We start from the raw sequence: 27,547 nt of genomic DNA, 5'->3' as shown, positions 1-27,547 counted from the left end.
TAGTCCGCTTTGTAATCGAAATATCTTATGGAAGTAAGATGCGAAAAACTTTTTTTGCTTTTTGAAATTTTATAAGCCATTGACGAATGTATCGACAATAATGGAAAATACAACTTCATATATTTTACGACAGAGTTGTTCATTTCGTAGCTATACTTGACAGAATGATAATTTTGTATAAATTAAACTTTGAACGTTAATTAAAGTGTGAATGCTTTCGTTTAAGAATTTTATGTATCACAGCTTTTTTGTAGAGCATTCAAATCTGTACATAAATATGTATTTTCCTTTATTTTCGGTATGTTTGTCAAGGATTTATAAAATTTCAAAGAACAAAAAAAACTGTTTCCCATGTTATTTACATAAGATACTTGGATTACAAAGCGGACTGCAATCTTAGAGCTGATTAGAAGGCTCAAATTTCAGGGAATTTTTTTTTGTTTTGTCATATTGAAAGCGCCCAAGTCCCTAGGAGCATAAAATTTCAAAAACACCCCTAGTAAAAAGGACGAAAGTAAATTCTTTGATATTTGTAGTTTATGATTAATCATTATTTTTGAATAAAACTGATTTAAATGCAAAACTGGAAGTTTGTTTAATTGTTGTTTACAATAAATGTTTGAGGAAATGGGTAATTTTTTTTAAAATCCAAAATATCGTTCCGGTTTCTACAGAAAAAAACTTTATCCATTGAAAGAATTTTCTCATCCGTTGGTTACGTAGAAGAAATGAAAATTTTGAAAAAAAGAAAAAACAGTTCACACTTTTTTTCGACTGTATATGCAAATGTTCGTGTGATCGGTTGGAAACAAATAGAGTTTAATTGGGGAAGGTCATAAATATCGGCTGGTCGTAAGAGGTAAATACACGAAATTAGACGCCATTGTTCCGAAACAAAACGCGTCTAGATATCAGGCGCGATTTGAAGATCAGGGATTGTTCGAAAGACAAACAATTCGTTTTTACGTCATGTTATTATCGTTTACTTTCACGCAACAGCCGAAGGAGGATGGGAGATCAGTTTCGACCTCGAGGCGTGAAAATCTGCCAAAACAAAACGTCACGTCGTCAAAACTCAGCCGAGCCAAGCGACAGTTCCAGATCCGGAGGACGACAAGACGGCTTAGGATTGACGGCTAATTGCTGGTATCTACGGTGGAGGTTTTCAACACCTCGTGCAGTGCCTGTTTTCTTCTTCTGCATCACGATCCGTGAAGAAGTTCAAAAAAACGTAAATCCTTGGTACAGCTTCTTCATTGCGCAGGCGATCAACCCGGCGACCGCTGATTTTCATCGTATCTATTTTAGTAAAGCGCAGGTAAAATTTCTTATTCAATTTTTGGAGTGATATAATAATTTTTTAGAGCAGAAAATTTGATTTAAGTGTCAAGTGTTGGGGGAGGGGGGATTTTTTTCAAAGAAAATGACAATGCTTGGAGCAATTTTAGTTTAAGGCCTTTATTGTTTATAGCTTGAAGAACGTCTTGGAATTTTTTCATAGAAATTAATAACAAAATGGCGGCATGGCGCATGTAAGTAGCGAATGACTTCGAAGCATCTCTCGAAATCACTGTCCAACTTGTAACGGGTATACTAACAGCTTTTCAGGTTCGACCTCGTAGCCGAAATGTTGAAATAAATTTTTTTTTTTTGACTAATTATATGATTATGAACAAAAAATGTCATTTTTCGACCATAAAATTGCAAAAAAAAATGTTGCGAAAAAATGTTAGGATTGAAATTCAAAAATCTAGCCACGAGCTCGAATCGATAAGCGACTTTTAAATATTGTGTCAAAATTTCAAGTCAATCGGATAAAAATCGACGGAAGAATCTGCGCCACCGAATTGAAAACGTGATCGTTCGCTATTTGTATTCGCCATGCCGCCATTTTGTTATTCGTTTCAATGAAAAATATCGGAAATGTTCTCGAAGCTATGAATAATAAAGCCCTCAAACTCAAATTACTCCAAGTGTTTTCATTTTCTTTAAAAAAAATTTGTTTTAATAATAAGCATCATCTTAGACTGTCCAAAAAAAAGCAAAGAAGATTTTCGACAAGAAAAATTATTGCTGTCTCTACATTAAGACTGAAATTTGATGATCGAGTAAATTATATTTTGAACTTCCCGCTCCTTTTTTTCCAAGAGCACAATGGATAAGGAAAGTTACTATAATTCTCGCTAATCGACGTCTGTGATATGTTTCTTAATTGAACTAATTTCAAGGTTATGATTCCATTTCGTGCATGCAAATACGAAAGTAGATGAATTCTCGTAAAGTAAAAACAACGACGATAGTTCACTGGTCGTATGATGTAAAGTAATTGAGATTGCGTGAAAATTTAAATGAAATTTTAGAAACGCCGAAGATATTTCAAATTACCATAGATATTAAGACATAGGAAAGTGAGTTTGTCTTCGCTATAATATATTCCCTGGCAAGAAAGAAATCTATAAGTTTTGTCTAACAAAACCGGAAAATTTGACATGTCATTGACACCTGATATTTATACCTGTAACGAGAATAGATCTATTTAGATTTTTTTTCTATTCCTGTATGACAGCTCGCGTTATAAAATTAATCTACATGATAACATCGGCGAAAACTTACTCGAATCGGACTGTTCTGTTTACCTCTTTTTCTTGCCGTTCGTCATTTATCGGCTATAGTGTAACATTGGTATTGTCACTTTGCGACGCGCCACCTGATGGAATAAAATCAAACTAACGCAACCAGGCTGACAGCTGACCGTTAACCTTATTTTTTCGCGTGTGGATGGTAAAACAGGTACATTATTGATTACGTTTCGTCAATTTATCTGACATGAGTAATTTGAAACCCTAAGAATAACGATTCTTCTTTATTAAGATTAAAAACTTAGGTTATGTGGTGATAAAATAGCGGCGGCAACGAGGTTCTGACGTCATGCGGACATTTTCGAATAAATTTAGAAAAACATGGACCGTCCATGTACGGAATTCCCAGAGAAGTTTTCGCGAATGACCGGCGCTTTTTCATGCACGCATCGATCCCAAAGGAACAACGGGAATAAAAAGACAGGCTGGCGCCAGGTCTTCGTGACGCTCTTGCGGTTGATCCTAAGATCAATAAATATTCAAGTTTTTGCCTTACGCTCCTTAGCAACGTCGGCTCACTGCATAACCGTCAACTCTCGTGACACTGTCATCGTACGGACAGAATAAGCATCAACAGGGCGCTGGGTTGAGCTCATTGTCAGCCGAACGACGTGACTGTCGGTGCAAGGGAATAAAATGACCAGTAATCGCGCATGCGCAAATAAAGCCCCAGCGTGTAAAACGTAGAATTTCAGTCAAGCGCATGCGCCAGCTTCGTTTTACCGCACTGTTTAGAAACGGTTCACTTTGCGCACGCTCGAAATGGTAACTTTCTAATCATGTTTTGCAAGTGAAAACAATTTTTTAAAAAATTGACTGAAACTTTCTCCAATCCAACGAACGTTCCTTATCAATTGTTCGTAAGCCAATATCCGCGATTCTTTCAAATTGATTCAACTTTCCTCCGACAAACAAGTGCGCACGATCTATCGATCGATAAGCGGCCGCGTTTCGCGCGTCCTATCGAATCGCGTCGCCTGTCATAAAGATCGCTGTTTTACACCACCTACTCACAATCAGTTTGCTTTTCAGTAGACGTCGCGGCGCAAAGCGGCGTGGACGGAGGCTCGAGAGCAGTTTGCGTCGCGATTTCGAGCCGCCCGCCTCGCCGCGTGCCGGTGACCACGTGTTTCCGCTTTCGATTTGTAACGTCAAAAGAACACGTGCGTGAAAAGTCGAAGACGACGTCTGCTCGTCCTCCTCGTCGCGGAATACATCCAACAGAATTATTGCAACGTCGTTGTTCAGGCCTCTTTGACACGAATTTCATATCCACGGAATGCGGTTCCGGACGTTATTTGTGTTCATACATTTTTGAAATGTTTCCTCTTTTTTTTTTTCATTCTATTTTACCCCGTTGGATATCAATATCGATCGTTTTTGTCAATTCAACATTCTATAAACTTATATAATGTGTATATTATCACGGTTTTTGATATTCATCCGCGTGTGCAGTGAGGAAAATGTGCCAGTTTTTATCACACCTCAGCCATACATCCGATAATTTGATGATACATTAACGGTTCAAACTGTGATATATGTGATTTAAATAACTCCGTAATTGATATATGTATAAAATATACGTAGAAATGTATACGCGTAATTATCACGTATCCCTGATGGTTGGTAATAATACCTGTTATATCACTGAAACTTATTAATACGCCGTGTTATTTTTTCTCATTGGTATCAAGATTGTTATTATGGATATCAGTTGTCACATTTCTTCACTTCATTTTCTTCCAGATGATTGACTACGAATATTCACTTCGAAAATCGTTGCAATTTAAACATTCGTTTCTACATCGCTAGGGATAAAAGTTTTCGTTCTGTATTGCAATTTTTTTCGACATTTAAATATGGACGAGTAAGAAAAATATAATATAACGTAATTGTGTAATCTTCAGCTTGAAATAACGTAAATTTTAACGAGAATGTATATATATTCACGTTAAAGCATTTTCACGTAACATTTATTAACGTTGATTCGTACTTTGATATGATTGTATACATAATTTCAACGCGACTGATTGTGAGAACAAAATTAACTTTCGATACAGGCAACATTGTACTCTCGTAATGTAATTTGGGGTTATTCTGAGGGGCTGATAATTTCCCAGATGTAATTCTTTTCAATATATGTTGAAAGCGTGAAGACGTAGAATAAACGTGCAGAAGAAATTCGTAATGATTTCCTAAAATTTATTAAAATTTATCGAATAAATTTTCGTCAACGCGATAATTTTACGTAAAAATTAGGCTTACTCTGAAGTTATATTTAAGAGTTTGTTAAAACGCATGTTTTGAAATTTACCCGACGAATTATTATTAAGCTGCCGCTTTCTTTCTCTTATCATGTAACACAAACTTTTCCTTGTTCGCTTTCTTTCACATTTATATTTCTTAATTCTTCCCGTTATTCTATCTCGCTTTCTCTCTGTGCAGAACGTACGTTACATCATACGAGTATACACGTACAATATGCGTATCTATATTTTGTCAAAACGTCGTGCGAAAATATTTACACGAAGTTACTCGTATCGCGAAAATAACAAACGATGCATCAGCCGGTTAGCGGTTTGAAAAGTAAACGTTACGTTGAAAATTTTCTCCTTTTAAAGAAATATGCTTTTTATACAATTTTTAAACCGTATCGCGGTTATAAAGGAAGTCATTTTCATGCAGCTACGCATCTAAACAAACATAAAAAGTTAATTCTAACTATAGAAGGCCCGTATCGCACTTTTATTTTACTCCCACGGTGAGTCAAGATTATTATTGAAAGACGTGAGAGTTATTATACACACGGAAATGAAAAGACGTACAACATGACAACGACCATCAGGCATTTAATATTTACACACCATTCGGTCGTACAAACATGCGTGTATCGACTGTAATATTATAAATAATCGACTCCTGTAAATTTGTTATTTTCACACGCCCGTATCAGTGATCGGATAATTTATACAGAGAATATTGAGGAATGATTAAAATTCAATTTACAATCAAGTCAAATCGATTAATAAATGAAGTGTAAAAAAACATCACTAAAAATGTATATTACGTATTACATGTCACTTATGGTATATGTGTAATTGTATACAGAGTCTGTTGTTAGTTAAATGTTACGAGGTTTTCTTTTCTTCACTTTTCAATCTGCATTTTAGCGGAATATTTCGGCGCGATTTTTCTTATTATGTCACTTGCGAATTAACCGCGCGGAATTTTAATCGGTCGGTTCATTTTCCTTTCATATTATCAAAGCGTCGAGATATTTGTCTGAAAATTTTCGTAGGAACTTGGTGAATAATTACCGATAAAATAATGCTCATTAACGAGGTTGATCAGAAGAAAATTTATATTGTTTAATAATTTTATCGCTTGCCTTGAGTATTATTTATCAAATTATTGTATTCTTAAGCTTGAAATAGAGAAATACAACATAAAATGGTGGAATTGCAAGCAATAGACTATAGACTAGCATATCACTTAAAAATTCTTGAAAATATAACAAATTGCTCATCTTATTCAGAGGATTATTTTCCACAAATACATCGAGACTGCAATATTTTGTACTTTATTTTTTATTTTTTTTTATCATCCGCGGTTTGCGTCGTTAGATATTTAATTTTAAAACATTCTAATGATCCTAATTACGATCAACAAATGACAATATTGAATTAAATACCGGGGAAAGTAGAAAATCTGTATCAATCGATTCGTTGAAAATAGTCTTCAATATTAAATTAGACATCATAAAGCGAAGACGAAAGAATCGACTGTACCGATTTTTATCAATTTTAAAGCTTTTGTTTGTAATACCAGTATTACTCCTCCGTAAGAAAACAACAAAAAGTATTCGTTTCTTACAACCAGCCAATATTGGTGTTGACATTTCTTCAAATAATATACAACATTTCGTATTTCATTATTCCGTAGAGATTTTATTAATTATTTAAAAAATGAACAGACGGGAGGCGATTTCGGATTATCGGGAGAGAGAGTGAAATTTATAATTTATGTTCAAAGTTTCGAAGAACGGAGTTGGGGGAGGCCAGTGACATAATTATAATAAATGATTTATGCGGTACAACGTTTGACGGGATTGTATCTCGTTTTTATTTCTTCGTCACACGTGCTCCTCCTCTTCCTCATCCTCGTCCTTCTCTCCTCTACTCTCCTCTCTCCTTATCGTCCATGTCGTACACGCATCGACGAATTACGTAATCAATTATCATTTGAAACGCCGTTATTTACCGCCGCACGACACGCCTTCCCTTTTTCAAACCCACCCAAACAGTATATGCCTATACGTATATTGCACAGTCACGTGGTATAATTCATTATACAACACGCGTAAGATCGCGAAACTGAACGTTGATATACTTTTGTAGAAAAAAAATTTAAACAAAAAAAAGTAAAAAACATAATCTCCAAATTTTTTTTCCCACTATCTGTAACTCGTCATGATAAATGCAGATATTTTTTCATCTCCGTTTCTTTTCTTATTCTCACGCTAGGAAATGGTAATTTTTTTCAATTAGTATCCGTATTCGTGCAGAGTATAGCCGTCTATAATTATCTGTTAAAGATGGGGAAAAAAATGAAAGAAAAAAAAAAATTTTTTTTCTAAATTTCTTCCGAACTTGGGCCGGAGCGACTAAAAAATATTCTCGCGTTGTTAATTCAATTATATCTATGGCATACCTGCGTTAACATTACGGCGTAGGAGACAAGGAGAGAGAATATTTCTGAATAAATTCGGAATTGGTCCAACGGTTCGGATCGTAAGTGCAAAGAGTGGTTGCGAGATAAGGAAAATGCTGCAATACGAGCATAGAAGATAATAATATTATACACTGCATACCGCCGGGGAATATATCTTGAAATCGATTCTAATCTATTAATCTCAGTGCAGAACGATTACTACGTCTTTTATGATATACAGATACAACGTCAGAAGTACAGGGAGTTCTATTACAAACCTAGGGAACTAAAAATTTCCCTCGGTGCAGGGTGACCAACATTTTTGAGGTTAGATACATCGCGGCGAATTGTCGCCTGCATTCACGACGGTTGGTCACCCTGGTAAAACAACTGCTGTCGCTTGCGAGTCTCAGCGCATGCGCATTGCATCGTTCAGTCGTCAGCAATTTTACTCTGTACATTGAATAACGTGCAATGTAATTACAATTAGTACGTCGGACGGCACAAATCTTGTTAATTATAATTTATTTTCTTACCACTCGACGATAGATATTCGCTCCTACGTGAGAATTACTTACGATAATCGTGAAGGCAGAAATCGATGTCACGAAACATATATGTCCGACAGAATCTAAGGTCTTTGCGAAACACGAAACGTTGTGCTTCTATTATTGCACGCGTTAGCCGTCGTTTCTAACACAATTTTTATCCGTATGTATAATACCGGCTGTTGGCATATATATGCGCATGCATAATCTATACAGGCACCGTATATATCTACGCCTTTTTCTTTTTTCTTTTTCTTCTCGAGGAAATGGCATTTATACGTCAGTTCAGAAACCGGTCACGTATATTTTACACGTGGCCGAAAAGATTCTCGCATCGTTAGATATCGTGGATGTTAGGCTGAGGGTATTTGAGAAGGTTGATTTACCGAGAAACGATACTTTTTATTAATCTCATCGAGAGATAATCGCATATTAAGTATAAGTTAAATTAACGTACTTGGAAGATGCGAAGAATTTCATTAAAAGTATAAAAATGAAAAAGTACTACGCTACGTTTCAAATCGGTTGAAAAGAAAATATTATTCAAAATATAACCGGATCGTTCGATTTGTATTGCTATTTCCGATATTGTCAAATCAATTATACAATGGCGCTGGTAAGATGAAAAAAATAAAAAAAATAAAAAAATGCAGTTCTTTTTACTCGTAAAAAATAGTCCTCCGAATAAAAATTGAACCATCGTCTTATTTTTTTCAATAAATATTCCTGACTAATGAATACAATTATTTTCCGACAAATACTCAATGTACGACAATTATCTCTAAACAAAGATTAATAAAATGTATAGATTGTCACTGAACGAATCTGAAGAATCATTTACATTCAACGTTTGGAAATCTCTTATGTATATATATATATATATATATTTCTTGCAAATTGGCAAAACGTAGAAAGATTCCTCACGATGAATAATTACCTACGCGAGGAAATGAGAAAATTATTTTTTCCTCCTCTCTCGTCAATTACACTGCGTATGGGCATAAATTTCCGCGAAGCAACAAGTGCCAAAAGTCTGAGCATTTTGAGAACAATCACCTGTTTAAATATCTCGCACCGCAGACACGGAGGCGTCGTGCATGCCTTGTACAATAGATAGAGAGAGAGAGAGAGAGCGAGAGAAGGCTCAGTCTCGCCGAGTTTTTTATTTTTAAATATGATCGCACATTTATGTCCGTTTGAATTATTCCGACCATTCTTTATTTGCTGGGTAATTCGGTCAAGGGTTAAAATCCGTGATGCATCCGTATTTTTATTTCTATCTTTCTTTTAATTTTTGAATGTTTTTTTTTTTCTATTTTTTTATTCTACGTTATCGTTTTACGACCAGATTGTCGCTTATACCCTTGATGAGAAATAAATAAATAACGTAAAAATGCCGCGTAAGCGAGAAGTTTCCGCAGTGCAGCATATCGATACGATTATCGTTATCGCAAATTTGCTAACTACATGAACGAATATTGACGATATAATTGAATTTACGTAGTATTGTAGATAAACCACCGAGGACCCTAGTCATTTGTTACACGTATGCAGACGTACATACGTTTATACATAAAGATAAGCTCGTTGCAATTTTACCGCCTTTCGATATTTATTTTTATATATTATTAATATTATATAATTTTATCATCCTTTTTCGGGCATTTCAACATGTATGTTATAAAAATATACGCGTATGTCTCGTACATAAAGAACGTGTCTCAATGCTCGTCTCAATTTCATCATGAAAAGAATTGAGTTTTTATATATATATATTTTTTTTCCTCTTTCACATTATACATTCTCATTCCCGTTCTCATTTATAATTAATTCATCAGATTGCAGCTCGAACTTCGCTGCTAAATTGTTTACTCGCTTTCGTTCGTTCGGTATAAGAAAAAAAAAAAAAAAAACATCTTCGCTGTGAAACGTGATTTTTTGTCTTTTTGAAAAAGAGCAGGGAAGAAAAAAAATTCTCCGACACATTCGAGAATCAAACAGCGGATGAAATTTCCGGCTGAAAGTATAATTCGAAATATCTTGAAACTGTGGATAAAATTACATTATATAAATGTTCAGAAATTTGTATCACAGCATTTTATGCAGCAAAAGTTGCGAATGACGCGTAGCATAAAATAAGTGGATTTGCCAATCAATGATCGTAAAAAGCCAAGGAAAAAAAAGATGGAAAAAATAAACGGAAACATGATTCATCCGACAAATATGTATCTACATGTTGTCTTAGCAAACATAGGGAAAAATTTCGATACGTATATCTGACCTGCAACGTTATTGCAGTAGGAGGAAATTGATAAGTTGTTCAGCTGATAATCTGACAACGTCCTATATATTGTGTGTTTATTTTTTCAATGATCTTCTGTATTATCTCGGATATTACGTACAAGATCTGTATATATCACAAAGCTATAGTGGTATCATTGTGTCAGCTTGTTTGAACAGAGATAAATGAAAATAAAAATAAAAAAATTACCTATATATAGTTCATCGTTTGTCCGATTCCGGCGGTTTTTTATACAAATCGTTCGAGATGGATTTTTTTTTAACGTTGATACATTTCTTGATAATACGATAGTGCACAAGTTTCTTTGATCACATATGTTACATGCAATTTCATGTAGAACGATTTTCCGTACAACGTTTTCTACGATCTATCGTAGAGATTGGAAAAAATCATCTCAGGTGTTATTTGTAAAAGGTTAATTCATTGGGTAAATTATTTCGAAGTGATTTGATTCGAAGCGCAATGATCGACTTCCAAGTTCTTCTCCATAATTTCAGTATGTTCTATGATTGTATTTTACAACGACATTCTAGAGAGCTTGGAAATATAACAATTTGACAAATACTTGACCATCTCGTAATAAATAATACCGCAAAATGCCAATCCCCTTTGAATAAAAATATAATTGAGATCAACTGAACCAACCACGTGGGTTTTGACGCGCGGGATTTTGTCGTTGCGTTACTTTGACGCCCGTGAAAATCGAGCCCAAGTGGATCAGTGTATATCTTAGTTATGCAAACTGTTTCCACGGTCGGTGATATACTGACCGAAAAAGCACTGTCGATAAAGTACCGCGGGATACAAGAGCCTTACCGTCAACCGCTAACGTTTCCTTCTTTTTCAGCTGTCGGTATGGCAGATGCACCGGATAAGCCAGTGCCGGAAGCCACCGCGGTGACCAGCGAAATATCACCCGCTCTTGAGGTAAGGGCCTCGACGCCTGTGGAAGCCATCGCGGTGACCAGCGAAAGCTCACCTGCTCTTGAGGTAAGGGCCTCGACGCCTGTGGAAGCCATCGCGGTGACCAGCGAAAGCTCACCTGCTCTTGAGGTAAGGGCCTCGACGCCTGTGGAAGCCATCGCGGTGACCAGCGAAAGCTCACCCGCTCTTGAGATAAAGGCCCAGACGCCTGTGGAAGCCGTCGCGGGGACCAGCAAAAGCTCACCCGCTCTTGGGGTAAAGGCCCAGACGCCTGTGGAAGCCGTCGCGGGGACCAGCAAAAGCTCACCCGCTCTTGGGGTAAAGGCCCAGACGCCTGTGGAAGCCGTCGCGGGGACCAGCAAAAGCTCACCCGCTCTTGGGGTAAAGGCCCAGACGCCTGTGGAAGCCGTCGCCTTCGTCAAGTCCACCTCTAACCTGTCCGAGTCCGAGAATAAGGATACAGTCTCTATCCCCCCGCTCTTCGAGCCCTCACCAGACTCCAAATCCCCCCAAGGTTCTGACAAAAATTCAAGAAGCAGCGGCGGGATGAACCGTGAGTGGATGTTTTCATTCTTGTACTTTCTCCCCGTTTCCCCAAAGATGCCAAATTTATTCATTCAATTTTCACTCTTGTTGCATAGGGAGAAAAGATTTGTCGAATTTACGAAACGTGGCGATCAAATATGCAGACATAAGAATGTTTTTTTTTTTTTTTTTTGAATCCAAGGAATTTTATTTGATCCAAGAAAAAAGTGGTTGGAACAAGAATTTCTGGTATCAAGTAAAACCAGATTTATTTGAATCGATAAAACATTTCTCACACCGTATTTGGTAAATTCAACAAAGCTTTTTCTTTTCCACTTTCCGTGCACGGAAGTGTGAAAAAAGAATTTACGGGTACTAGGACAGTGAGCAAGCTGTATAATAAAAGTTATAACTCATCGTCAGCCTTGAGTAACTAAAAAATATAGCCACCTTGTGCGGTGATAGATCGATATATAACAAATAAATGAATCTTTACAGAGGAGGAGAGAGAACATTAAAAATTATAAAACGCATACGAAAATTTTACATCTTTTTGCACCAGCTACTCGATAACTTTAGTAGACCTACTGCGGAAAATCATTTTACCAAATAAAAAACAGGTTATAAACGATACTTGAGCATAAATGAAACGGGTGAAAAGCCGGGCGCTTGATTTTATTTTTATTGCCAATTTCGACAAGAATCATATGTGTGCGTATGTGCAAAGCGAATGGGTAATTTCGGGTAAACCAAATTCTGGAAAATCGCAGATTTTACGTGATCATAATCAGGGAAGTCGGGCAGCTTTTAGCTCGCACGGTTTTCGACTCGATGGCGGGATCCTCGTTTTAATCGAATACGTGTGAACGACTTTTAGAGCCTCCGATCCACTCGAACGGTGATTAACCGAACGAAATAATCCATGAATGAACTAGCCGCGGTCGGATATGCGGGCAATGCCATTATATCGTTTGACATAAATTGCGGAATGCCAACAAGTTACGTCGACGAGCTATTTTTACCGATCGCTATCGCACAGCTACGAGTTTTAGTTGTTTAACGGTTACGCGCAACGGCGAACCGGAATCGTTTTGCAACTTTTGCTCCGTGGTTGTGACAAATTGCGCAAAACGACGTGCAGATGAAATACCGAAGATCGTCTGTTGGCAAAAATCCAATTCCGATTGGCGAAACAACGAATTTCGGTAACACTCGGGACGTAATGGATTCCAGGAAGACGGACCCCAGAAACCGAGTCTTGCGTCATAATTTCCGCCTCAATATTCGTTCGTGGTTTGATTTTCGTTTGAATTAACTTGCGGGTGCGGAACGCTTCTAACGCGTGCTGCATAAATAATCGGGTATCGTCGTATTAGAAAATTTTATTGAAATCAGTCAAAAAGTGTGGAACGTTAAGAGGGATGGAGAGTTGATCAGATCGGGCGAAACTTGATATTATTTTGAGGTAAAATTTGAGCTCGTGACGCGGCGTATTTAAGGTAGTACATAGTCTGGTAACTTATGCCTATTTTCATGACTTTTTTGGAGGGTGGTTTTTTATAGGAAAATAAAAATGAATTATCTTGAATATTTAGAGTGTTTTTATTTACATATTGAAAATATAGAAAAAAATTTATGCGAAAAAATTTAATAGTTTATTACTATTATTATTGTCACTCGAAGTCGGAACCTCAAAAAAAATGCACGTGGGTGTCCCGGATGATTTTGGCTCTTGATGTTATCTAAAATCAAATATTCTTGATTATTCTTAATCTATAGACATGTCATTCTGGTCGGAACTACTGAAGTTAAATTTCAAGGGCAAATAACAAAATGGCGGACTTTAAAAAAAAACATCCTTTTATTTCAGCAAAGAAAGAGTTGTAAAATAAAAATTTAGGGGTGAAAAAAATTCTCGTTAGTACCGAGGAGAACTATAAGTGTGTAGAACAGCCTGTTAAAATTTGAAAGCAATCGGTTCGGTAGAAAAAAAGTTAGGACCCGGGCCGACCAGAAAAACAATGTTTTGAGAAAAACGCGTTTAAAGTTCAACAACAAATTTTCATAAGTAAAGTTATACTTACGTCAATCGTCTATGCCTGTGAATAAATATATATAATATAAATATATATAATAGAATAACAGAGTCAACCCAGGTATAAAAAATGCGCGCAAACAATAGAAGGGTCCGAGCGGTTGCAGCTGCCGGTCGACCTTAAAGGTTGGACTCCGAGGCGCTCTGGGAAACTCGTTATAACTCCCGAAATATTTCGAATTTCCGTCTAAAATTTTCACAGTATATTCTCAAGACATTGTACTTTCAAATTAAGCAAAAAAAAATTTTCCATTTTTTGAACCCAAGTTACCAGACTACTACCTTAAGCCGCTGGCTGCAGCCTTTCATTCATATCTATAAGCGTTTACTCCCGTACTCGCCTGCGATGCTGTGTGATTCCTGCGCAACGTATGAGTATGAGATTTTTTAATCAAGTTTAAGGGATTCCCCTTGTGCCATTTGAATCCTAATTATCGTTTGACTAACTTGCTAAAAATATACTCATTCTAGTGTCTTCATGAAATTTTACGAAACAATCGTCTAGTGCGATCTGCCTACTGGACTGGCTTTGTTTTAGTATAAATAGTAACGTATTCGTTTTCCTAAACTTGAAAAGGTCGCCTTCAGTCTTCCACTTGGAACAAAAAGTTCAAAAAGTTCCAAGTATACTGTAAAAGCTGTTAATATCAACCACTTGGGTAACATTGTCGTGACAATCACAAGGTTGATACCAAGGATGTTTAGAATAATCAATTAAGGGGGTATTCTAGTGTAGAGGCATGAATTTGAGGTGTTTTTTGAAGTGCTATAAACAAAAAACAAAAAATATTTTTACCATCCATTTTTTTATCAGGCGTTTATTATTATTTCACGATTACAAAAAAAAAAAAAAAACAAGTCAAAAAATACAAAATTGAAAGTGCTATGAGTTGTTGAAGTGGGGGGTACAAAAAAAATGGCGCTCCAATGTTGTCACGATTGCAAGCATTTTCAGAATCAGAAAAAAAAAAAAAAAAAGATTATTAATCTACATAAATGCAGCTATCGTACTAACCAAAAAAAAGTCGAAAAAAAATTTTTTTTTGCCAAATTACGGCTGTCCGAAAAAAATAATACATTTTTTTTGACTTTTTTGGACGTTTCTGAATTTTTTAAAAATAGTAAAAATTATTATTTCGTTATAATAATGGTTCGTGCGATAGAGACATGTATTGAGAAGATTCTCACCAAATTTCAAGTAAATCGGTTCAATAGAACTTGAGAAATCATGTCAACCGTTTTGAAAAATGTAGTTTTGAGAAAAACGCGTTCAAAGTTTCGAGTAAAATTCGTTCCAGCCGAGCCAGTATTGAAGACGTGTCACTAAAATAGCTATATCTCTGAAAATAATTGAAATTTTGACTTGTCCTTTCAAGGACACATTCTTGAAGGGTTAAGCTTTGGAAATATAAAAAAAAAAAAAATCGATTTTTTTCAAATTTCTACACTAGAATACCCCCTTAATCAATGATTGCCTATTTTTTTAAAACGATCCATTTGGAATCAAAATTTCGTAAATTTCGGTACGTAGTCTTAACGGCGGAAAAGTTTTCTCATAATTTATAATATATTTCAATTTCAAGTGAAAATAATCCTTTACCTTTCACTTATTACATCAAATAGGTAATTACCAAGTAAGACAACGATAACAATTGATACTTTGATCACGCAAATTGATATTATATCGCGTCGTGAACGGTAGTAGAAACCAAAAACCGACTGCGAGGAAAAACAATCGAGTCGGTTGATTGGTCAAGTTTGAAAATCGATTATATTCTTGGTCATTCTTATCGCACGCTCGGCGGGATTTCGACTTATTGTTACAAAGCTGCAGGTCCTCGGCGTCAATCGCTAACGCTCTTCTTACTTTCAGCGACCGAAACGACGGATCTCACCGAAACCCAGGGGCTGGAATCCGCCTCGATGTTGAGCGAATACTCCCTATATCGTGTGGTCACAGGTCTGTCGCCTGACGACAGCGGATCCCTGGACGTAAGTTCCCGCTCACGTTTAACGAATTCCCCGATTTCAAAGACCATCCACGATTTCGAAGACAATAAGAAGCTTGATAAGGAGAAGCCTGAAAGCCCGGAATCATGCTGCGGGATTCACTGGAGCCGTGAGTTGATGTTTTCACTCTAACACTTTTTTCCCGTTTTCCAAAAAAAATTCACCAATTTTTTTTCTTTCCATTTTTACTCTGTTACCATTTGTACCATTTTTCGAATTTACCGAACGTGGCGTTATCAAACATGCGACAAGAGAAACGTTTCCTCTGGTTCAATGAATGTTGTTTGATCCGTCAAAAATTTTTTTTGAACCAACGGTTATCTGGTGAAACCAAATATGTTTGAACCACGGAAACGTTTCTTCGAACGTATTGCATCGGTAAATCAAAGAATTTCTTTTTCTCTCTCATACGCGCACCCGGAAAAAAGGATCTATTCGTACGTGAAATAGTCTTAAAAAATATGCTTCTTTGAATGAAGAAATATTCATTTCGTTGATGTAAAATTTTATTCGAAACTAATCAAATTTTTCTCCGTATTCACACGAATTACATCCTGTCTACTAAATTTCTACTTAATAAGAAGAATGTGTTTTTTATGTAGAAGATTTTTTCTCAATGTATAACGTGCGTTCTTCTTCGCAAATCTTTATCCATGGGTGACAAAGCTTTTGCGGATTTTGTTAGTTTTTAAGAAGTTTCGAGCGCTCATTTTCCGATTCTTCCGAATGGAGCCGGCAAGAAACTATATTATCGTTCACTGATTTACAATATGTAAAATAAACGTCGCATAAATGTACATAAATATTCTTACACAGGTTGATCTGAATCAAAGTTCAACGATTGTAAACTTGGCCTCGAAATTACGATATTCAAATCTACGAATGTAGAGTACGATTACGAGAATTTCAAAAATTGGTGTGCTAGTTGTACAAAAATTGTATTCCTTTTCAATGTTTGGGGGAACTGATCGCTGATCCGATAGTCAGGAAATTTTAATTTGTAAATATCTGGACGAACAGCATTTTTTTCATTTCCGTATCCGTTAACTTCGTCGAATTTCGTTTCGTTTCATTTTAACTCATCCAATCGACAATAAATCAAGTCTTTTGAACTTGTGCGTAGTGAAAAATCATCATTTTAAGCGATACGAATGTAAGCAAGAATATTTTATGACAGTTGGGAGAAAAAAACTAAAAAAAAAAGATGACACAACATTAGAACTTGGGATTTGTGTCACACTTGTATGTAGAGAACAATTTTGAAAATCTGTTTATTGAACATGTAGCTCGATTTAATGGACGATTTATGGATACGCTGACAATAAACGGGGCTGTATAGTAGGAGTTATAGCTCAACGTCGGCCTTTAGTGGTTGGAAAATATATCCACCTCGAGTGACGATAGATCGGTACAGAAAAAATAAACGAACATTCCCAGAGGGGGAGAATAAACATTTAAAACCACAGAACAAAGACGAGAATTTTACGTACTTTTGCACCCGAACCTCGAGAACTTTGGTGCGCTTGCGAGGGAAAAATCTTTTTTGCAGATAAAAAGCTGGATATGAATGATACATAAGCATAAATGAGATGGGTGAAAAGCCGGGCGCTTGATTTTATTTTTATTGCCAATTTCGACAAAAATCATATGTGTGCGTACGTGCAAAGCGAATGGGTAATTTCGGGTAAATCAAATTCTGGAAAATCGCAGATTTTACGTGATCACAATCAGGGAAGTCGTGCAGCTTTTAGCTCGCACGGTTTTCGACTCGATGGCGGGATCCTCGTTTTAATCGAATACGTGTGAACGACTTTTAGAGCCTCCGATCCACTCGAACGGTGATTAACCGAATGAAATAATCCATGAATGAACTAGCCGCGGTCGGATATGCGGGCAATCCCATTATATCGTTTGACATAAATTGCGGAATGCCAACAAGTTACGTCGACGAGCTATTTTTACCGATCGCTATCGCACAGCTACGAGTTTTAATTGTTTAACGGTTACGCGCAACGGCGAACCGGAATCGTTTTGCAACTTTTGCTCCGTGGTTGTGACAAATTGCGCAAAACGACGTGCAGATGAAATACCGAAGATCGTCTGTTGGCAAAAATCCAAATTCCGATTGGCGAAACAACGAATTTCGGTAACACTCGGGACGTAATGGATTCCAGGAAGACGGACCCCAGAAACCGAGTCTTGCGTCATAATTTCCGCCTCAATATTCGTTCGTGGTTTGATTTTCGTTTGAATTAACTTGCGGGTGCGGAACGCTTGTAACGCGTGCTGCATAAATAATCGGGTATCGTCGTGTTGGAAAATTTTATTGAAATCAGTCAAAAAGTGTGGAACGTTAAGAGGGAGAGTTGATCAGATCGGGCGAAACTTGATATTGTTTTGAGGTGAAATTTGAGCTCGTGACGCGGTGCATTTGAGCCGCTGGCTGCAGCCGTTTCTTCATATCTAGAAACGTTTATTTTCGTACTCGTCGGCGATGTTGTCTGATTCCTACACAACGTGATGTAATAATCAACGCCGTAGCTGTTATCTGTCAAGCCGCGTTTTGTCGTGGAAATGAGCGGTAACAGGAAAAAGGTGGCATTTTTGACTAACCGTCCCAAATTTATTTTTCCTCATCAACGAGATTTAAACGTTATGAAAATATTTGAATCTTGTTCCTTCTTGTTCAAATAACGTGTTAAAGGATATGTAATCATTACAGTTTCTTCACTAAGTCGTACGAAATAATCGTGTAGTACGGTTTGCTAATTGAACTGATTTCAGTTTAATACAAATAGTCACATATTTGCCTTCCGAGACCTTGGAAGATTGACTACACTCATTGTAAGTCATTTTCAACAAAAAGTACAAATTGCACCGTAATCCTTGTCGATAATGAACCACTAAGGTATTGCATTGACCATAACGAGTCTGATGACGATCCTTGTGAAGGACTACTGAAAATATAGCTTTTGAGCTCTTTAATTATGATGCAAGATGACAAGGAAAGATTATAGAAGGTGGCGAAAACGACCATGACGTTTTATGTATGCATCACGTACGCATACATACACATTTGTATACCAAAAAACGGGAGCAACGGGAAGTGAGGTCAAGTAGAGGACACCCAACAGTACCAGACTTCCTATTTATTCCTTTTTTTTCCAGCTCGCATCAAAGCTCAAATTCTGGTTCTTGTATCGCTTAACATACCCAAATGAAGAGAAAACGCAAAAAAATGGGGGATCGGAAAAGTGTGAGAAAAGAAAAATACCTATAATGCTAGTGAGGCTTTCTCTCTACAGATTCGATTATTCTGTCCTTCTCTCCGTTATTGAGGATAATCCATTGTTCCCGACGTTGAAGCTCCTCACCATTTTATATTCAACAAAAAAAATATTTACAATTTGTTGAATCCGTTTGGCTGAAAAAATTTCCACGCGACACGTGCCAAGTTTCATCGTGGTTCACGGAAGTCACTGATCCTTTGCAGAACTGCAGAGCTATAAACCGAAACCACAATTGGCAACTACGAGTGTCCGCCGCATACCCAACAGCCATTATATACCTATAAGATCTAATCTCGAATAGAGATCGTTGGCCGCGAATTTCGATTATCCTTGGACATCGCGGTCATTCGTCATTGCGAATCGAATTGGCGCCTGTTCTCCGTCGGAGACAGTCACTGTACTTCGTTTGGGTTCTGGTCCTGGGATGGTACGGAATAGAATGGAATGGAATGGGATGGGATGGGATGGATGGCATCAACGATCGACCATCAACGTCCTCGAGTGGTGTGCAATACCGAGTACCTGCTTCATACGGTCGTGAACTCGAGGCACGTGGATCTTGGTACACGTACACGAAGCCAGAGAATAGCGTTGCTACGAAACGAACGGATCACCACTTGCATGTTTCAAAGAGTCCAGTCTTTCCGTTGAATTTAAATCCCGCAATTTATTCCGGAAATTATTGGAATGTTTCAGGGTTCCTCGTCTAGAGCTAGGGTTAGATCGCATCGTTTTACCGTTCATAACCATCCATAGTGAATCCATTAAAGCCTCGTACACTTAAGTAATTGCGGTGTTACGCAAGTACGTGGATGACATTACCAGAGCCATGTTTGAAAGACCGAATATGAAGTGTACCGTGATTAGGTGAGCTTCAGGTGATAATTAAACGTCACTGAGAACTTGTCTGTGTGACATTTATTCGTATTCTAACTATTCGACGCCCGTTACTTTACCGTTTTTCATGAACTGGATCTCTATCCATCATTAAAACGCGTAGTCTAATCGATTTAGGACCAGCTTCGATTACTTCTTCTCAAAGAACATAAGTCGATATAGCGTATGACACATTTCACAGATTCAAGCAATGAATGTTTATGCACGTTTCTTATGTGCAGACTGATGATCTTCGACTAGAAAAAACCCATGTCCTCAAAATAGAATAAGGTAGGTCGAGTGTATAGTTCTTACAATTAGCTCAAATGAAGACAGGAAGACAAATGGTGAAAGAAGACGTCGATGATTATAAAATTTGTTTCTTGTTGATAAGTTCCATCTAACACTTTCCGTGGGGTAGGTATGTACATACATTTTCATAATTAATCCAGTAGTTGAACAGTCGAGTTACTATATCAGAAACAAACGAATTATCTGGCGAGTCTGGTCGAAAATAGCGCCATTGGCTACAAACGGTGCACCTCAGTTGGGTACAATACTACAGGTGTTGAATACTGTTGGACTGTCATGTAGAACAACTGTATAAGTCGCGTCGAAAGCGATGAGATTACGTAGAAGAATATCCGATCTCTTCCCAAGTTATATCACAGCCTGCCGTTCTGTCAAGACAAGTTTGTAGGTGACGGGAGTTCATTTCCGGACCTTTAGACTCGCGTTTCGTGATTGTAAGTATAATAGCATCTTCGTCCATCCTTCAAGACACGACTAACGAGGACCCTGTGCAACCGATGAAATGATTCAAGGTAAACTCAGGGTGCATGGTTTCGGAGAGTATAAATCAGCTGGTTAGGAACTCGTCCTAAGCGCCGTTCATTTTCGTACCAGTATACGAGGTTGCCATGACTATAACTAGACCGGCATAGCGCACCTGTGCATCGTCCTCTATCTACCAGAACTCGACTATCGAGGAACCTGTGCATCCGATGGGACGAGTAAGTGTATGACGATGCAGGTGCATCGTCATCGGAGGGGGGTAAATCATCTGGTTAGGAGGGAACACGTCCGGTGTGTCGAAGCGCTCACGCGCGGTAATGTAGGGTTAGCGCAAAGGTAAATGCACCTTAGTTTGTTTACTGCGCAGTTGTTGCGCTAGCTATACCCACTCTATATAACGGAGACGGAAAAGAACCGGAGGGAAAGAGACAGGCCTCGGATGTAGGATTCGCCGACATCGCCTTGGCTCTATGCCTCACTGTTGTACGGTGGCTGATCCCGAGTGAATGACCGCCAAACACCTCGCTCGTTCCTCTCTCTCTCTCTCTCTCTCTCTCTCTCTCTCTTTGTCTCTTTCTCTACGAAGGAACCACAGGCACACACAACGTGTCTTCACTCGAGTCAAAACACCGATAGGAACATGCGCCAAATGGATTTCTAATCATTTCGCACACGGGTGGTTTGGTCCCACTTCCAAAGTTCTCGTGGTCGCTCCTTACACTGTACTTACAATCGTGTAACCATTTTCGCTCAACGATCGGAAGTGCTTTTCATCTCCCGATTCTGCTTTTTTTTTATCCTTGTATATCTTGACGTTGTTGTCGCTTTAGTCGATCCGTATGGTACATAGATATAATACCGTTCATACGTGACGAGATTCTCACCATCACTGTGACCTTGGTGACCTTCGTAGTACGTCGGTGGCATACATTATCACGGGGCGTGCGTATGGTTATGTTGTGCTTATATATATACTTGTGGAGATATAACGAACACACTGTGTACAACTCTCTGTGCATGGATGTGCATACCAGTTGAACTTGTTTTTACGGTTTCTTACGTAAATATCTTACGCTATATACTGTTTCAGAACGTTTTGTATAAGAATTATCACCCGCGGGTTGTTATGTAATTTAGTTCTACACATATACATGTATATAATTATATATATATATATATATACATATATAATCGGTTGGGTAATTAACATTTTTTTTCTTCCAACTTCGACAGATGCTTTAATCTCTTCGATTCTTCAATATGTGCAACGATAATACTGTCAAGCAGATTTCTGCAGATTTGACGGATTAATTTTCGTCCTTTTGTTTCTCTTCGCCGTAAAAAGACTCTCCTTAATTATAAGCAGAGTACAATGATCAGTGTATAAATTTACACCTGCGAAGCTAAGGACTGTAATTGTAGGATAGAGATGTACATACTTGTGATACAACGAGTTCGTCGGACTTGACGTTTTTCATCAGTGATTTTGCAGTAGGCACTTACATAACGTGAAGCTATAAATAGTAATATATATATATATATATATATATACATGTATATGAATTGATTGCGAAATAGTGGAAACCACAATCCGAGTGAGCAAAAAATATTGCGCTGATTCACGGTGACGAATAGGTATAGCTATAGATATCCATCAGCAAGTAGGTGTGTCTGTTGGGTATTATAATATACCGGATGTTCAAATCTCTTGGCATCCGGATATTACCGTGAATAGTTGAAAAATTCAGGCGTTACGTAAGTGTAATCGCATCTGCAGGATCGACGGCTACGATCTTCCATGAAACTAATCTGTAACGTCTTCCGGTCGTTCTTACCATTTTAATTTTTATTAATCCTTTCATTTATTTCAATCGAATAATAGAGTTGAATGATACTATTGCAATAGTACACCAACGACCCCCAGAGGTTTTAAAATATCCCTTGGAATACGCCTCGAGCCTTCGATTATGGTGCCGATGGACAGCACCTTTGCCAGTAATGTCAAGACTCGTCACCCCAGCTTCCGCTGTTCGATTTTACACTCATAAAACAGCATCCGAATCTCAAGTCACGTGATAGTTTCCGAAAATTTTCACCACACTCGAATGTGGATGGCAGAGTTGTCGTGTTTGACGGTAATGCGGTAGGTACGTACGTTATACATTCAAGAAAAGACTTCCAACTTGAGTTCACAATAACAGTTTCGCGAACATTCATCTCCGCTTGTGCCGCGAAATCGACTATCAAATGCGTATAACTTATCGGTGCTGTTTCTTCCTCACGTCACATTACCATCATTGATTTGTGCAACTGATTTTCCGATCAGGCGTGTAAACGAAAGCCTTCCCGGTCCACGCATGGCACGATCGCATTACGGAAGTGAAATTATTGATTTTGATTGATCGATCGGTCACGCCGTGTGAGTCTAAAAGTCCTCGTCCGATGTTGGTCCAGTTTACATCAGAGAGACGACCACTCGAGGCGACGGATAAATTCGACAAGTTCCTCTCTCTCCTTTTTCAATCCTCGCATGTATAATCCTAAGCACACAACTATCGGATGACTCTCACGGCGGTCGTTTTGAACGGTAGACCAAACCGTAGAATCGATTCTTCAAACCGTCAACGGCGACACGTTTTATGGACCAGTAATGTATTCCATAACTCTGTATAAAATTATACATCAACGCGACAAGTCGTACGAATACGCGACGCTGGATCGTCGATTCTCGCATTCCAAGCACAAGATGTGCAAAGCTTTGAAGTAATCAACTCCGGAAATTATCGCTGCAGCGTTATTTCAAACTTTTCTGTTTACTTAATCTTTTCTAATGATTTGGCGTTACCCAGTCGGAATAGGCGTGCGGATCACACCTGATACCCTGCACGGACACCTTATACGTATATTCACGGAATGAGAACCTTCCGCGCGTGACAAATTGTTGTACATACCTACCCATGTGTAATAATGCCGTATAGCACAGGCTTCTTGAAGTGCACATGTGTACAATTCATGCGCCTAGGTATGAATGCCCATACCTAGGTTACGTGCTATGTATGTACCTACATCTATATCCAACTGGCATTCTTATGAAATTTTAACCGCGTGTCATTGAACCGATGAAATTCCACCAAATACGAATGTTGTATGTGTTCCACTCTTCTCCTCAAGTGTTGTCGAGTGGGCCGCGTAAGTTCTGCGCCTCGACGATTCGGAAATGTACTTATATACATATACATATATATATATATACACATATATGTATATATATTTGAACAAGAGACCTTCGGTCACCTTGGATAAGTTGTTTCTGAGAAATAAAAAATTATTCGATCTTCCGAGACGATTCTCTCATAAATCTTGATCACGAATTGAGATATTTTCGATCTATTGTTCTGTTTTACCGACGGAAACGAACGGTCGGTAACACACTTTGTGAAATTATCGACATTACGTGATCTAGATCGGTCTACGACGCCAAAATTCAACTTCTTGTTATTATATTCGAATAAAACTTGGCGTGTCTTATAACGAAACAATCTTCTTGGGTTTGATGCGTGGGCGTTGCGCCCTGAACCGTTTCACCGCCGAAGCCGGGCTACGATTTATGTGGTTATGTAGACGTCGCGGTGGAGGGAGAGAGTTGTTTGTTAATTCACTCGACATTCCTCATCGTGGGCAATGACGTAGGTGACAGTCGACACCTCGTTCGTCGAAGCATGCTGCATATGCTTGCTCGCATCAGAATCCAACCCGCTTCCGGTTCAACTCGCAACGTTTCAACGGGGTATAATGATACCCGTGTCGAACGCTAACTTTCCTAAAAGCGATGGGAACTTGAGCTAAAGGTAGAGGAAAACGATTTAGAAAAATTGACATTCACCTTTTACTTTGCAATAAATTGACCCCGTGGAGGAAAAAATTTTTTATTAATATATAAAAAATTTTCCTTTCAACGTGCGAGTCTAATAATGAGAAACAAAAAAAAAATACTTTACATTTAACATGAACTATTTTTCCTGAAATTCGTTGGAAGAAAAAATGTTGCCTGTTAGGTTTCGATCGTTTGAACAATCGCATAATTTGGCATCTAGGAACATTGCAGATCGTCAATTTGTCAAACGCTATATTGCCTGTCATTTCCATTACAAGTTCACGGGAGGGTTGGACGGATCGGTTCTTTATTTTTTCCCCTTTCTCTCTCTCTCTCTCTCTCTTTGGTTTTATATTTATTCATCTGCAGGGCCTTGATATCCTGAATACGATATGCTATAACCTTGCGGCGCACGAATCACGCTTCATGTATAATTTATAGCACGTTTTTTCGGTAACAATAAAACTCGACATTGCGATCCACGTCAATTCCGAATACAAAGAATGAAAAAAATCGAAGTACATTAGTAGATGAGTAACATTGAATGATGGTGCGAAATTTCAAACCGCGTGAAACGCATTGAAACGTAGTGCGTATAAAATATCCGTTCGCTGAGCTTGATTATACCCGGCTTCACACGGTGTTGGATAAAACAAATATGTCATTATTTCGCATATTTTGTTTCATCGCTAACGTACCAGAAGCTTTGTTTCAAAAAAAGTTCACCCGCGTTGAATAATATAATTTTAAACGATTACGATCGGTGAATGATACATCGAAAAAGCGACAGCAATTTTTTATCTCGTTGACATTTCGAAATAAAATGATATTCCTATCGGCCCGCAGTCTCGTCGGGCGTGTTTTATGCAGAGCTGCGACGTACTATGCGTGACGTAATAATGACCAAAAATAATCGATTTTATATTGTCTCGATTGTTTTTTTTACCAATTAATCCGGTATAATCGATTATTTTTCCTCACAATCGGTTTTAGTTTTTTACTACCACGAACGATGCAATTACAATATCAATTAATGTGATTAGAGTATCAATTATCGTCATCGTCTTACTTACCAAGTATCTGTTTTTATATAATAAGTAAAAGATGAATGAATATTTTCATCTGATATTGAAAAATATTTTGAACGAAACTATAGATTATCAAAATACTTTTCCGCTGCTAGGACGGTATTCCAAAATTTTGGTTTTAACTGCACCGTTTCAAAAAAAAATGCGAAATAATCGATTAATCGATTAATTTTTACCGATTCAATCGAGTCGCGTTCGATTATTTTTATTTTTTTTTTTTTTTTGAACTCGATTAATCGACGCATCGATTATTTTTAGCTTACTTAATGGCCATCGCAAGTGCGACGTAAGCTACTAAATAAGCGCAACGGACGATTCGGCGTTCTCGTTGTTTCGCGGGGAATCCCCTTGGCGAAAGGCCGCCCGCTCAGTCATCCTCGAGCCGTCGAGGAGTACGGGTTATCATCTCTAGCTTTGAGATAAACAAAAGCGAAGGTGATCAAGCCTGGTGCTTTTCTCGCGAGCCTCGCATTTAAACTCGGATAAAATCGCGGCTGAAGTTGTACTTTCAATTTCCAAGTTCTCTTCGTGTTTTCGGGTCAAAGAATTCGGAGTAAAAAAGGTCCGAGAACCTAGGAAGATAACAAAAAGTATACAATGTATAAAATGTATCACGAGTCGAATTTTTTTTGGACGAATTGCGTCGCGTGCTTCGGAAAGGAGCTTGCAAAGCTTCCTCTCTTGCCGACAGAGCGCGCGGCGATCGTATGAAAAGGCCATAGAATATGGAATCGGGTGAAGATTAGTAGGCGCGCATTTGAATCGATGATTTTCTACTCCCAGGCGGGTAGCGAATTGTTTTCGAATTCGAGATAAAGAAAAAGGGGTCAAATTTATAACGATTTCATGGAAATTATATAACCTCGTTTTAATTATGTAATACGATAGTAACGAAAATCCACGCCGATGAATATAAAAGCGAAATTGAGTGACATTTTATTTGTCAATTAATGCTACCAAATTTTTTACCTCAAAATTTATTACTTCTCCAATCTTGCACCGGTGTGAGTTTATCTCATATCTTGATTCACGTTTAGAAATGAAAACAGAGTCACGTGTAGCGATAAATTTAGAACCGCGATAGTTTTCAGTGAACTCGTAACTTCGCTAGTGTGGTGTTCAAAATTCTGCTTGAAGCGATCGTTTCCTTATTTCCTCGGTTATTCGCGACCGGTCGACTTTTGTGGATCAATGGAAATTAGGTGTAATTTACGTATAGACAGTAAATGGAATCAACGATTCGCTAAATCACATTTTATCGCTGCGGACGAAAATATTTATACAGCGAACTATTTATGCATTTGTATACGCAAATGTTGTACAGAGGTATGTTAGAAGAACGTTGAAACTTCGCTGTTGCAACATCGAACGGGTGTTCCGGGTATTTAGAGAAACGCCGTCGAAGCACGCATAAATTAGTAAATCTACAGAGGCAAAAAGAAATATCGTTGCAAAAAAACGAGAAGAAACGAAACTCGATGACACAAGCTTAAACACTTTTTTTTTATCTCCGTGTTTCTCCAGCTTTTTTCTCTTGCCAGTTGATGTGTTTTTCGTTTTCTATTTTTTGACAATAAATACACCGAATACAGGCCACATTTTAGCCTTGGGAAAAATTTTCCCGGTGATGAAATAAATAATAATCCTTCAAGCTTTGTAAATTGATCGGTAATTTACTTTCGTGTATTTTACAGCTGTCGAAATCAAATGAGAATAATAAAAATTTAATGAAAAATATTACGAATTTTAATTCAAGGATTTTTCGAAATTCAGACAAGTAGAGAAAGGTGGAAAAAATAGTTAGCCGCTGTTATATCTCTCTCTCTTTCTCTCTATCTATCTATCTATCTATCGATCTATTTTTCGCCTTG

At 37.8% G+C, this 27,547-nt stretch overlaps 1 protein-coding gene across 9 annotated transcripts in view; it reads left to right on the top strand.

The window, feature by feature from the left end:
- The first annotated feature begins 1,035 nt into the window (after positions 1-1,035).
- Positions 1,036-27,547, top strand: part of LOC124302140 (growth factor receptor-bound protein 14-like) — a 304,566-nt gene continuing 278,054 nt past the window's right edge. For 2 of the 9 annotated variants that reach the window (XM_046757961.1, XM_046757956.1), the window contains exons 1-3: positions 1,037-1,318; positions 11,047-11,676; positions 15,617-15,862. In XM_046757961.1, the coding sequence (XP_046613917.1) occupies positions 11,055-11,676; positions 15,617-15,862 (868 nt within the window). In that variant the 5' untranslated portion in view covers positions 1,037-1,318; positions 11,047-11,054. Of the gene's footprint in view, positions 1,319-3,997; positions 4,262-11,046; positions 11,677-15,616; positions 15,863-27,547 lie in introns of those variants that run through there. The other 7 variants (XM_046757964.1, XM_046757963.1, XM_046757962.1 and 4 more) reach the window with 7 other exon arrangements.

Source organism: Neodiprion virginianus, chromosome 4 (genome assembly GCF_021901495.1).
Source record: "Neodiprion virginianus isolate iyNeoVirg1 chromosome 4, iyNeoVirg1.1, whole genome shotgun sequence".
NCBI classification, from domain to species: domain Eukaryota; kingdom Metazoa; phylum Arthropoda; class Insecta; order Hymenoptera; family Diprionidae; genus Neodiprion; species Neodiprion virginianus.
This window is presented reverse-complemented; position numbering and strand designations above follow the sequence as displayed.